The 14,557-nt window shown below is 37.2% G+C and overlaps 1 protein-coding gene across 1 annotated transcript in view; it reads left to right on the forward strand.

The window, feature by feature from the left end:
- Positions 1–14,557, forward strand: part of LOC149300626 (dedicator of cytokinesis protein 8-like) — a 51,225-nt gene that overhangs the window by 19,146 nt on the left and 17,522 nt on the right. The window contains exons 14-20 of the mRNA XM_089485118.1: positions 8,539–8,656; positions 9,657–9,727; positions 10,046–10,184; positions 10,706–10,807; positions 11,940–12,035; positions 12,575–12,809; positions 13,420–13,584. Of these exons, the coding sequence (XP_089341244.1) occupies positions 8,539–8,656; positions 9,657–9,727; positions 10,046–10,184; positions 10,706–10,807; positions 11,940–12,035; positions 12,575–12,809; positions 13,420–13,584 (926 nt within the window). The remainder of the gene's footprint in view (positions 1–8,538; positions 8,657–9,656; positions 9,728–10,045; positions 10,185–10,705; positions 10,808–11,939; positions 12,036–12,574; positions 12,810–13,419; positions 13,585–14,557) is intronic.

The raw sequence follows: 14,557 nt of genomic DNA on the forward strand, positions 1-14,557 counted from the left end.
GTCTCAGTGCCCAACGCTAATGTAATAATTTTATAATAGTATTAATAAATAAATCTTATTTATTGATTTATATTTTGCCATCATATTCAGTAGCGCTGTACTTTATAATGTAATATAAAACATTCTTGTTTTAGAGGCAGGCTAGAACAACATCCAGCACCCCTCTTTAGGTGTGCTGCAGGTTCGGATAGGGGTGATAGAGAGAGATATATATATATATATATCTCTAACACATTTAGGTCCCCAGCACCAAATCCCAACCTATAAAAGTATGATCACTATTTTATAGGAATCTTACTTTAGAGTCGTAAAAAATAGTCTTTACCCTGCCACATTCAGATAGTAGAATAATCATTGTGATGCATGTACATTTTGATGATAGATAGATAGATAGCCCTGCAAAATAATGAAAACACACAAGTGGTATATAAACACTTGAGATTTTAGCTCTTAAATAATAGTGGTACTGCCAGTGGCGACTCTAGAAACAATATATAGGGGGGGCACACAAGATACCACAGTCAAACTGGGGGGGGCATTAATAATTTCCACCATTAAATCATACCACTGAAAAAACACACACACACACACACACATATATATATATATATATATATATATATATATATATATATATATATATATATATATATATTGCCAAAAGTAATGTGCTTTGGAATGATACTTTTGTTATTGGACAATACAATACTTGATCATTCAACATGGGAAGCCTGAAGCCACAATTTAGTACGACTAATCCTTGAAATCCTTTAAACAACACAATACCTTAACTTCTGCACTAAATGATTTCAGGGCCTAATATTAGTCCCTGCTGCCGATATATATATATATATATATATATATATATATATATATATAATATAAATATTAGACCCTGCTGCCGATAGCAGGTATAGATCAACACATTAACACACAAACGCAGCTTTGCATGTATATATCAATTGAAATTCACTTGTGATCAAATAAACAGAATCAGACATACAAATCCTGTATTTGCAGGTATACAATAATAATATATTAAATGTAGCATTGCAGGTATAGATCAAATCAATACATGGAAACAGCATTGCAGGTATTAATCAACTGAACAAGACATACAAACCCTGTATTTTAAGGTATACATAAATAATGTATGGAAACATAGCATAGCATATATGGATCTACAAAATAACACAAAAACCCAGCTTTGCAGGTACAGATCAATTGGAATTCACATAAAAAACGGCATTAAAGGTATATTTAAAACCCCTAAATTACAGGGATAGATCACAGGTTGCACACCCCAACCACGCTGCCCACATAGAACCTGGCCAGCACCCAGATAACACACATAAGATTTGCCATCTTTGTCCCATATACACCCTGCCTGTGCCATCCTGTTCCCCAAGGCTCAAACATCCTGCTAGTGCCATCTTTGCCCTTCCACAATTATACATCTATGATACACACAAACACATTAACTCATGCTCTCCCTCATTCAGACAGTTCATCCACATATTAACTCATGCTCTCCCTCATTCAGACAATTCATCCATTTTAAGAAACTACACCCCTTGGAGCTTCAAATGAGGGGCTACATGTATTTCTAGGACAAAAGTTGAGTGCACAAATAATGATGGAATATGTCGCTTTGGCTTGAAAATATGTTTTTTCTATCCATAGCGACATGTTCATTTGTGTCTTGCGCACTCCAGGTTTGTACTAGAAACACATGCAGCCCCTCATTTGATGCGCCAAGGGATGTCGTTTTTGCAAATGTGTACTTTTTGTGCCATAATTTAACTTCCTACGTGAGCAGTAATGCCACGTCAAGGCTTCAACCCTAATTACTGATCATTCACACGCCTTTCATATCTCCATTCACTCACAGAAGCACACACCATTCTTTCCCCTTACAATCCCAAAGAAATGATGGTAAAGGGAGAAAAAAAATCACTTTTACAGCAAAAATAAGTTTTGCCGTAAAAATGCAAGGCGCTCCAGGGATGAGATGGTTACTCACGTACCGCACAGGCTAAATGGCTGATTTTAATAATATTTGCAGTTCATCAGGATTTCAAAAATTGCCTCCCTCTACCGTTGGCTAAATTTAACCCCATGATCAAAGGGATCATAGGATTAAAAATTAGTATCGGTCATTTTTAAAAAGGGAATGTGACTTTTTATAGCTATATGATCGCTGTGGTAACATTGGCTACCACAGTGATCATTTAGCTAGAATACTTAAACTTTTTTTTTTAAAGTTAAACTACTTTATGTTTAAATAACTTAATTTGGGGGTCTCTAGGCAATTTTGATCTTTTTTTATCTGCCTTAAGAGACCCCCAAATCATTTTTGTTACATTTTTATTTTTTTTAACTTAATATTTTTTATTCTTTTTTTACAATCTATATACCGTTGGAAAGGTGAGGCGATTACCTTTCCAATGGTATATGTTGGGGGTATGTAGCTGCTTAGATGCCTGAGATACAGGCATCTAAGCAGCATGCCCCCACACCTCTTTAACTGACAATTGTCAGTTGTTAATAAAGTTGCGCGGTGACGTCATCGCGTCATTGTGCGAGACGTCACCGGGCAGATCGGGTGGCCCCGGTGATGCCCTTCAGTGTGAGGGGCAGATCGCCGGGGTAGGTGGTGATGGAGGTCCACAGACCTCCATCAAGGTAAGATAGTGCTAGTGACGGCATGGTGCCGTCGTTAGCACCTGACTGGGACTGCTAGCGACGGCACCATGCTTTGCTTTCAAATTCGGTGGGGGGGCAACAGGGGGGGCAAGGACTAACCTGGGGGGGCAATTGCCCCCCCTTGCCCCCCTGTAGCGACGCCACTGGGTACTGCCAATACCCTCTAGTAAAAAAAGGAAAAAAAAAATCAAGTTTAAAAGTGACTAATTGCAATACAAAAATAATCATTTGACGTGTTGACTTCGTCTGAATTTGGTCGAACAGGCACCCAAAGCCAAATAAAAGAGCGAGCCTTGATACGTACACAAGGGAAACCTGTAACAGAAATACAAATAGACACTAAACGGTGTGAAGTAAAAATCCTTCTATTATATTATAATTTGGTCATGGTGCAGTTAAATATAAAGATATTTTTATGTAGAAGAAACAAGCTTATGCACAAATTTGACTCCTTTGTTAACTTTTTTTTTCCATCTCGTGTGAGCTACTTGTGTCACAGTGAAATTGGTTACCCCCTTCTTTGCTTGATCGGCAATTAAATTCAGTGCTTATCCTCTAGGAGGAGACTGGTTAAGGGGGCATTAAACAGTGCCCACCAAGCAGGCGCCACATTTGCTTAAAATTCTGCTGTCATCTTGGTAATGATATCACTTGACACCTTCCTAAAAACTGTTATCCCACCAGAGATGCAGGGCCTGCACAGCTCCCTACCTCAGGTTGAGGCTCATGGAGATGAGTAGCAGTAGGAGCCCACCAAATCTGTACTCTTTAGCTACTCTTTTGGACATGCTGGTAAGAAAAGTACCAACATCAGAAGCCCATATATCATCAGAAGTGTGCAGTACATGCAATACCCCACTAAGGCCAAATAAACCCCAAGAAATCTCCAGATTTCTGGAGAATACCTGAGGGACAAATTTTAGGATTTCTTAGGTATCAACAACAAGCTGGTTGGCGGATATGCTTGTGCTATATCTGTGTAGAAGAAGTTCTGGGCTCAAGATATATTTCTGTAATATATTCCTTACTTTGTCAGGGATTTGTTTCAGACAGGAAGCCTCTGTTTCAGATCTTCATTGCAGCCGTCCTTGGTCATTTTCCTTGACCCAGACTGTGTAATCAGAACAAATCAACACTATCTTTACTTCCCTTACCAAGTATATTCTACAAAAGCAATTTATTTCTATAGCAACAAGTGGCCCAAAAAATTGATAGATGTGGCTGTGTAAAACTGTTTGACACTGTATATTAAAATCTTTTGGGGTATTTGAAATCTGTTTGCCAAACCAATAACCAGTTGCTGTCTGCATGCGCGAGAACTTTACCTTACTCAATAAGTTCTGAATCTTCTCCTCCTGGGTATCAATCAGGTCTTGATGGATGTTAACCAAGCGCATCAGTTCTTCAATTTGCATGTTCTGACTTTTAATTAAAGACTGCGGGAAATAAGAAAAGCAACCTCCACTAAAATATATGACTTGTAAGAATGAAGTTACCGTAATTCCATCAATATGTTATGTGTGTGTATATATATATATATATATATATATATATATATATATATATATATATATATATATATATATATCTGAACTACTGCCTACAAATATATATCAGGGAATCTGACAATGGGATAGCATTTTGTGCAGAAAAGTGTTGGAAATAGCTTGCCAGCAATAGCAATAAAAATATAATTAAAATGGTCCCTTATATAATTATGGTTTGTGGATAAAAATCATCAGGAAACACTAAGGGTGCTCAGTATGTATAGTGAGAGGTCGAGGAGATGTGAAAGAAACCGTTAAATGCATAAAGGGATTTAACAAACTACTAGAGGAAGTTTATTTTGGAATAGGAGAAATGTTAGAACAAGAAGCCATAATCTAAAACGAGAGGGTCATAGGCTTAAATGTAATAAACGTTTACTTTAATGAGAAGGTAGTAGATAAATGGAACATCCTCCCATCATAAGTGGTGGAGGCTATTTTAGTGCATGGAATAAGGATAAATGTTTACATCAGGAAAAGGGACAGACTAGATGGGCCCAATGGTTGTTATCTGTCGCCGAATGTTTCTAATTAGGAAAGGGGCAAAATGAATGGATGAGTTGGCGCGAGTTGCTGCCAAATCCTATGTTTCTGTTGCAGTTGGGTGCACTTGTATCTATACAACTTTGTATTTAATATTGGATTAACCTTTAATGGCAGGTTCTTTATAGAATGTCACACACTTATCACTGGATGGAAGGGTTTAACAGTTTGTGCATTATTGTAGAAGTGCTACATTTATATCAGGTATAATAATTATACATTTCAGTGGGGATTAATCAACAAAAAAGGTACATTCTAAATCATGTGTAAATATATCATGTATCTAATTATTTGGTATTAAAGCAGGCATTGTATTTTGTTGTAGATTAGATAATACATCATCAATAAAAAGATTCCTAAATTCCTACCGATATGCTTGTTAGGTTAGGAAAGGAATGATCCGGTTTCATGATGTTTACAGCCTTCCGTATCTTCCTTTCCAAAGGCTTGATCTTGCTGTCTAAAGCCAGTCCTTGTGTCTTTAGTAAAGTAAGCTCTTTATTTAGTTCGGCATAGGACTGCTGAATCGTATCGTTAAGAGTGAAGCGCCTGGTTCTTGCATCAAGGTCTTCTGCTTGTCTGGCATTTTGGAGCACCTGTCGGAACGCGTTTTCCAAGGATACCTTAAATAAATCCATTTGCCTGAAAATGCTGGCCAGACTCTGTTGTGTGCGGGTAGCCTCGCTCCTAAATTCAGATCCAAGTTTAAGAAGACTTTCTGAGAGTAAAGCGATTTCTTCTTCATGGCACGACAGCAAGTCAGCGTGTGGCTGCGGTGCACCGTTGCCAGGTGCCGGTACATCTAGTAAGCAGAAGGAATACAACAGGATAAAAAAACAAGTGGCTCTCATTGTGCAATGCCCAACGTTTGGCAAAGCAGAGGGGAAAAGCTTGGACCTGGAATGGAGCTTCTTCCGCACTAGAAGGAGCTCTTAGCATAACGATCAAAGACAGGAAGAGCAGCAGGGTCCGCTCTTATACCAGATACCAGGGTTTAACTATTTGCTTGCTTGAACATCTTCATTTTATGGAATTTCTCGCCTACTATAAAAATAAATATTTTTACATGACACATTTGTAGCATTTCTTTGGGAGTGCTGCCACTTACTGTCGGCAGCCGCACGCCATTATGTTTGATTATTTAGAAGCAGATGTTGTTTTCTATTCCAATTCATTGCGCAGTTTTACATAAATATAGATACTTTTAAAGTTCAAAATTGGTTAACTTAATACAAGGGCAGTAGATGGCTCCAATTTATTTAAAGAACATTTGGAGTCCATATACCCATTGCACAGTGCTGTGAAATATTCCCGTGTGCAGTACTGTGGGATGCGATGGTGATATATAAATCAGTCACTAATAATATTCTATGATTACCTTGATAATGGCTACAACAGTTCATAAAACACTGAGCAATAGGGTTTGTTTTTTTTCAAATAGTTTTTTTCTTATTTTTTCCTTTTTATATAGCAAATGGTACTTGTCACCAGTAAGATAATTATCAAGAACGCAGTATGTCTAAAATCACGTAATCAAACTGAGGTGAAAGGTGACAAAGGTCTTGTTCACTGAGTGGTCAAGAAGATGTTTTTAATCTCAGCAGTGAAGTTATTTAGAACAAGCTTCATATGGAGTTAGTCAAGACAACTGAATCACTAAATCGTCTTCTTGGCTCTGATTTTAAGTCTGTTCACATTATATATTCCATTTATTGCATTTTTTTCCAAATTACATTTTAAATAAAATTGTTCTCATTAAAAATAATGGGACTATGTCAAAAAGCTCGAGCTTTGTATCATTTACAGGGACATGTTTGTATTTTAGAGGGAATTTCACTCTTTAGATACCAATGTAGCAATTATTGAAGATAGATTATGAGAGCCTTGAACCTTTGCTTGCTTGGCTAAGAAATAAACCACGACTGAAAAACAAATCTATCCAGCATTAACCTCCAGATACAGCGTCCTTTTTTGACACCGTGTAATTGACGTAAATCAGATCCCCATACCGCTATTGTATCTTGTAGGCATTTTTACTACATTTTTTCCAAGTGAGTTATTTTTTGCAATGTTTGATTTTTACAGTGTTTAGTTATTCTTCAGGTTTTTATGTTACGCAGTATGTCTTTCTAAAGCGAATTTGCTTGGAATAAATTATTGAAGCTTTAGAAGAAATTGCAGTGGATTTTGGGAGTATGATCTATGCATTGTGGGTCTTTGCACGTGCACAGATATATAATATATTATATATATATATATATATATATATAATATAGGGAGAGGGCACTCTCAGAGTTACTTAGGTTAGGCCACACTTTATTTAGCAATGAAGTGCTGAACAATAAGTATAATTTCTAGATGAAAAAAAATCACCAGAATTGTAGGGAATAGAGTGCGGAATATATATACTGAGCTGCATTCACTTAAAAGGCGTCCATTACCTGCAAAGAAATATTGTGTGTGTGTATATATATATATAAGGGAGAAAAAGTACACTAATGCCAATCTATCCGCAAGTGGACACTAAGGTATATTCCAATTGATTAATACAATAAATAGATAATATAAATAATTAAAAATGTTTTTAGATAAATTAATATGAATAAATCTAAATAAAAGTAAATTACTATAAAGAGCACTTTATGTGAAAATGTTCAATAAAACTTTCAGTGAGCATGAAGACCAAACGGATGATCTCTCCAAATATTTGAATCTTTAAACAAATAAAGCACGCCTTCCCTCATTGTTAACTGTTGTTATTTTTCTCCTTTATATATACCATACAGTGCTGAATGCTACTAAATATAGGTGTCCTCTAACGCCCATTAAAATAGGATCACCCAAATATATTACAACATTTATTATTGCGTACAAGATAATTCAGCGATATAACAAATATTTATCAGAGGCAGACATCCCCCAACTTTTCTGTAGCCCACCGCTACCATCCCTTTGAAAGATGTCAAGACATGTTAACACCACAAACTCTTTTGAAACACCAATGTTACTAGACACATGTTGAAAGGCACAGAACTAAACATATTTATGAAAAGATCTTGAACATTGTACAAATGTTATTACACAGGCTAACACAATCTTGAAGTACGGTATCTACATATTTTATTATTATCTTTTATTTATATAGCGCCAGCACTTTCTTACAATAGGCAGTTGAGTGAGATGAGACGATACATTCGGTAGCGAGCGCCCTGCTCGCAAGCTTACAATCTAGCAGTCTGTCTGTCTTTCTATCTATCTAATGCTAAGTGCTAATGTGAAAACTGCTAGTGATTTTTAAGAAGGCCATGTTCTGATAACTAACATGTCAAAATCAACTATGGCGTTAAAGGGACACTTCAGCCATCACATGGTCCCCTTGCAAATGCATGGAGGTTTTTGCACATTTTTTTTTTCTTATGCCCCTATACCCCCAGCTCGGCCAAACGCATCTCCATTTTGTGGCCCTTTTCCTTTCGTCATATGACTACAGGTGAGAATAAAGTAGACTTTAAAACATATTATTATAGAAAGCCTGGACATGATAACAGCAAATAGCCCTCGGTGGAGTTTGTATTCAGTATGATATTTGGCAAAACTCGAGAAAATTATTTTTTTCTTTTGTTTTACTGTGTATCAAATAATTTCTAATTGTAAAGGAGGCAAAATAGGCAGGATTTGTTTTGGAAACTTGATATGTATACTACATCTGTTTATCCTATCATGCATTTTGGGTTTTTTTTAGAAATGTTTTGTATGTCTACCCTCAAAGAGTGAACTTTGCTAACAAACTCTCCTCTGCAAGAAACATTACAATCAAACTACAGTTTATGTGCGGTGAAGATGCCAAGAACGCAATGCCGGTAATTATATACCTAGTTATCATTGCTTTATTGTTTTTTAATGCTGGAGAATTTCAGCTTTGTACACACTTACCTGATATTGTACGCTGATTTAAGTGATAGCCTTAGCTTGCCCAGTGTACAATACCAATTAACTGTGCTTACTGTGTGTGTATGTGTATATGTGTGTGTATGTATGTATGTATATATATATATATATATATATATATATATATGTGTGTGTATATATATATATATACTGTGTTCATCCTCAAGCATTCACAATATCAACCAGAAAATATAAGGGGAGCATGATTTGCGAAAAAGGATGGAGGCTGTATTCCTTATGGTGCAGGTGAGTATCCCAATATACATGTGACAAAAAAAAATGAAAGCTCTCTCACACCAAGGAATAACTAAAAGCGAGCCCTAATATATGAACTCACATAGGCATGCATGCTCTGAACTTTGGCGATGGAGAATATAATATATGATAACTCTCTCACAATATACACACAATATTAGCAGTCCCAGCAGTATGTGTTCTGTCTGGATGCCTCATGAAGCAGATATCCGCCCATACCTTTCTTCCACATTCCAGGCTGTATGTGTTGACTTATTTCCAGTTTCTAGCCTATAATATTCCCTACCAGTATGTTTCGCTCTAATGCTTTGTCGGTGTGAATGCCCTCTTCTTGGTTATAGATGCTAGCTTAACCTTTTATGCATTTTTTTAAATGTTCTATATATTTTTTTTTTCCGGCTGAATCCATGAAATCACAATATTTTTCTATAAACTAAAAATAAATAAAACATAATGGAAACACAAAGACTGCTCAGGATTTATACAAAACCTGTTTAACTGATTATAAAAAAAGGATCAAGTCATTTTCAGTGAGAGAAAGTGATTGGTTCTGTATGGCATGTCAATGTTTTTATTCACCTAGATGGTGTTAGAAAAATTCAGTTTCAATCTGGATTATGTATCTTAATTAATGTAATTATTCATTTGTAAACCTAGGTCATTTTTGGAAAGTCTAATGGCCCGGAGTTTCTGGAGGAAGTTTATACGATGGTGACATATCACAACAAGTAGGTTGAGATGCGGGTTGTATCTGAAGTGATGGCCATATTTCAATATGTACATGGAGAGAGTTATATTCCACCAAACGTAAAAGGCCTTTCTGAATGAAAGCTCTTGTCGTACAGTGTCCTTGTTATAGGCATGCAAGCAAAAAAGTTGATTCTAGTATAAAAAAAACCTAAGCACTGGAATAATGTTTCATATAGCGCCATCATGTTCTACAGCGCTGTACAATGTGCAAACAAGACATAACAAGTAACAACTACAGGGTTACAGGAATACATGGTTGTTCAACCTTCCTAATGTGTGTATTTTTTATTTTTTAGAGCTCCTGATTTCTACGAAGAAGTGAAAATTAAACTTCCGGCTGTTCTCACAAAGAAACACCATCTGTTGTTTTCATTTTATCACATTAGCTGTCAACCCAAACAAGGTGGCACCGTGGAAACTCTTCTAGGATATTCAGTAAGTGCCGTGCTTTTCTCTGTAGTGTAATAAAGATCAGCACAAAACTAACTAGCCAAGAAAAATACATTTTGAAATGGGGTAACTGCTCCTTCCATCAATGTACTATAATAGTTCCTAAGCATGCAGTGTAGCAGTTAACCTTCTGAGAGGAGCAAATTATATCCACCGGACTACCCTATGAATTCACATGCAATGTCAAAATCTTTAGTCCGACGTGGCCGTCCTACTAATATTCTGCTGATGGAATGTCATTACATTTGAGGAGTGATTATTTTACTTTTAAATGCAAATTGTGTACATTTCCTGAGTATGGAGGTAAGGTTTACAGTTCAGTAATACGGAAATGCTTCACACCACCTTTAACTAATCTGATAATAACTACAGACTATGGCTATACCCCACAGGGACCCTCAGGCATGGTTGACTATATACTTGCCTTTATTTGCTACTCTGCATAGGTGATATAAACCCAGTTCTGTAAATTAATACATGTTTTTTTTTTTGTTTGTTTTTTTTAGTGGTTGCCAATCTTGGTAAATGATCGCCTTCAAACAGGACATTATTGCCTGCCTGTGGCTGTAGACAAGCTGCCTCCAAACTATTCCATGCACTCTCCAGAGGTAATGTCGCTGTTTAAGAGGGATGGAGTTTGAGTTATTTTTTTGTGTTTCCTGAAACAAACATAAGTTAGATTTTGTTTGATAATACAAATTCACATATGCCAAGGAAATTCAATTTTCTGTGTTAGGACAGTCTTCCTTTATTGTAGCCTCACACGCAGACATCCATTCAATGTGGTTGTTGTATAAAAGGAGCGTGCACAATATAGTTTAGGGAAGTTGGTATCTTTGATCATGTCATGATCATGTATTCACATCCTTAGCACAAGACACAACTAAATGTAATCATTTTGTCACTATTGTAACCCAGTTTAGCTGTCCTCCCTCATACATGTCTTCCTTACAACCTATCATGAATGCTGCTGCCAGGCTTATCTTCCTTGCTCATCGCTCTAGCAATGCTCGCCTGTCATTCTCTTCACTGGCTCCCTGCACGCTAAATAATTCAATTTTAAATTTTGAGTAAAACCTACAAAGCTCTTCATAGCGATTCCTCTGCCTACATCTCCCCCTACTTATATCCAAATACATACAAGCCCAATCCCTCCACTCAGCTGAGGATCCTAGCCTGTCCTCTGCTTTAATATACAAGATTTCTCCAGGACTGCCCCTACTCTTTGCAATACCCAACCCTTGCTTGTCAGACTCTCTCCTTGTCTCCAGTCCTTCCAAACATCCCTCAGGAGCCACTACTTCAGGGAAGCCTATCAACTGACAGGTAAAATCCCCTAATTAAAAAATGAGTAAATATTCTTGTGTTACTATAAGGAGTATCGCCCCCAGGCTTTATGGATAAGCACTATTTAGAGCATTTTCAGGGATATTACATTGTAAACTTTATATTTTTGAGGAGCCAAGGAGTTACATCTCTACAGACTTCTGTATAAAATACTCAGATGTTGTTTGTTGCATGTAGCTGTAGAAATCAAGGAACAAGCTTAGTTTTGTTCCTTTAGGCGTGTCTTAATATAGTGTTCACACACTGCAGGATTTAATTTCATATATTATATTAAAACAAAAGTATCCCCATCAAGCACATTTTATGTTGATTTTCAGTGCTGCTTCTGAAATGCAATAGGTTTCGCTACAAAAAAATATAATGACATTTCATCCGAGGCTCATTTTGTTGCAGAAAGTGCAGAATCTCTCGACACCTATAAAATGGATCGAAGGACACAAGGGAATATTTAACTTGGGGGTTCAAGCTATTTCCTCTGTGCACTCGCAGGTAATGTCCAGCTTCATCATTTCTGCAGTTTTTTATCTGACGTTGTAACAAGAAGAAGTACATATCAATCAGTCTTACAAAACAACCGTAAACAAGACGTTCTGTTGAATTCACACAGTCCACACGCAGCTGTAAGAAACTAGACGCACGGATATAAACTAGGCTACAGCCTTGACATATTGGCATTGTGTACTGCGCATGGTGCTCTGTGTCTTAAAGGGGCACAGGGCCTTTTAAGGCAGTCTTCCTTAGTGTAAATGGGCCAAAGACCTCCCTTGTAATTGGCCCATTGATGGCAATGGCACACCAGATGGCCTAGTCACCCAATTTGGCAATATTCCCCCAGTTTTGTGGCAGAAAGACTGCCTCCTCCCTAGACCTGCCGCCCTAGGCCTAGTCAGTCTTGGCCAGATTATGTTATTGCTTGACAAACAACGTGAGTCCCAATACAATAATGCGAATTACAGGGAACGCTATTGTTTTGTTTGTTTATGTATTTCAAAAGGACTGAAACAAATGGTTTGTAATTCTGTTTGCAGGACAGCCACCTGGATAGGTTCTTTACTCTCTGCCATGCGCTGGAAGGCCCAGTGACTTTTCCTATCAGGGTTCTAGAGCAGAAGATCACCGAGGCCACCCTAGAACATGAACTGAAACTCAGCATTGTCTCCTTAAATTCTTCTAGACTGGAGCCGTTGGTATTGTTCCTTCATCTTGTACTTGATAAACTTTTTCAGCTCACTGTGCAGCCCATGGTAATTGGAGGACAAACAGGTATGAATATGACATGCTTATCTTTAATAGTATTCTGACTCTCATTGTAATTCTGTATGCTGAAAGAAAATGTATGCTAGAAAGAAAATGTTACTTGTACATACAAAAGATGTGCATGATCGGCCTCCTAGAAAGCAATCATGGGCATACTAGGTGTTGTCTGAATGGTATTTGATTCATTAGACTTCATTGCACTATAAAACCTGTAAAAATGGCCAAATTCTGCTGCAGGGAAAAAAATCATTTCAATGCTCTCTCTAGCTCTTGGTATCACTATATTTTTGCCTGTTAATCTTTGCAAAGGTTTTTTTTTGTTTTGTTTTCTTTAGTTTGTCTGTAGTTTTGAAACATGCCTTTTCACATGTCCTAAGTCCTAAAGTCCGTCCAGCCTGATCACACTTCAAAGAATGTACATGTGTGAAAGATTCTACAGGGCACCTGTGGCCGTCGTATGGACTGACTGCAGTAGGGTTCAGTCCTGAACCCCTCCAATGCCAGAGCATTGCTAATCTTTTTTTAGATGATGTATGCAGGAATAATTAGCCTAGCACGTTATTTGTTTCCACCCGTTATTAAGTAAAATATCATTCATTTATTTATTTATTTTCAGCTAATTTTTCCCAAGATGCATTTGAATGTGTGGTATCTATTGTAAACAGTCTGCATAACAGTAAAGATCTAAGCAAGGACCAGCATGGAAGGAATTGCTTATTGTCATCCTATGTATACTATGTGTTTCTCCTGCCTGAGATACACAAGGACTTTGTTATAGCAGGTATATTGGTTTTGTTCTTCTTTTTCAACTGCATCTGAAAGAACTACCCATACTGTACTGTATACTGTGTTGCCCAGTTCTGTGTACATACTTTTACAAATATTTGGAAACCTTGAATGTCTTTCTTTTTAGTGCTGCAACACATTACATAAATTAATGTGGCAAAGAAACAAAGAACTAAAATAAACACCTGAAAGCAGGGACATAACTAGAAACCCCATGACCCTGGTGCAAAAATTGCCCCAGCGGCCCCCAACTTTGCCCTAAACATCTTGTGCCTTTGCCCCCAAGTGCCATCCTACCCCCCAAACAGCCTGTCTATGCCATCTTTGCCCCATGTCAGTGCCACCAAATACCTTATCTGTGCCACATTTGCCCTCAAAAAGCTTGTCTGTGCCTTCTTTGCCCCTTCCCCCCCCCCCTTCCAACATACACTCTGGCACATATATTTAAAAACACTACACAAATTACATGCACTTACTCATGCTCAGAAACACACACGTACATATTCATTCTAGCACACACTCCATCTCGCCCACTTACACATTCTTGCTCACCCACAATTACACATCCATGCACATGCGCACACACAATTACACATCCATGCTCACATACATACACATATATACACAAACATACATAAATACATATACATACATATATATATATATATATATATATATATATATATATATATATATATATATATATATATATATATATATATATATATATATATACACAAACATACATACAAACAAAAATACATACATACCATGCCCACCCCGGTAAGTTGTGCCAGTTTAAAATAGTTTGTAGATATGGACCCATCGAGGCACAGGCCTCGTTGCAGCTGCGGCCCCTCTAGTTACGCCACTGTCTGAAAGATTAGTTTTGGGGGTATTGTGACAGTCAGAACACAGGTGGAATACAGCCCCTTGCATACTGCAACATTTTAGCTGTCCAAAGCAGT

Source organism: Sceloporus occidentalis, unplaced genomic scaffold (genome assembly GCF_023333645.1).
Source record: "Sceloporus occidentalis isolate IW3139 unplaced genomic scaffold, rSceOcc1.0.p SCAF_24, whole genome shotgun sequence".
In the NCBI taxonomy this organism is placed as follows: Eukaryota; Metazoa; Chordata; class Lepidosauria; order Squamata; family Phrynosomatidae; genus Sceloporus; species Sceloporus occidentalis.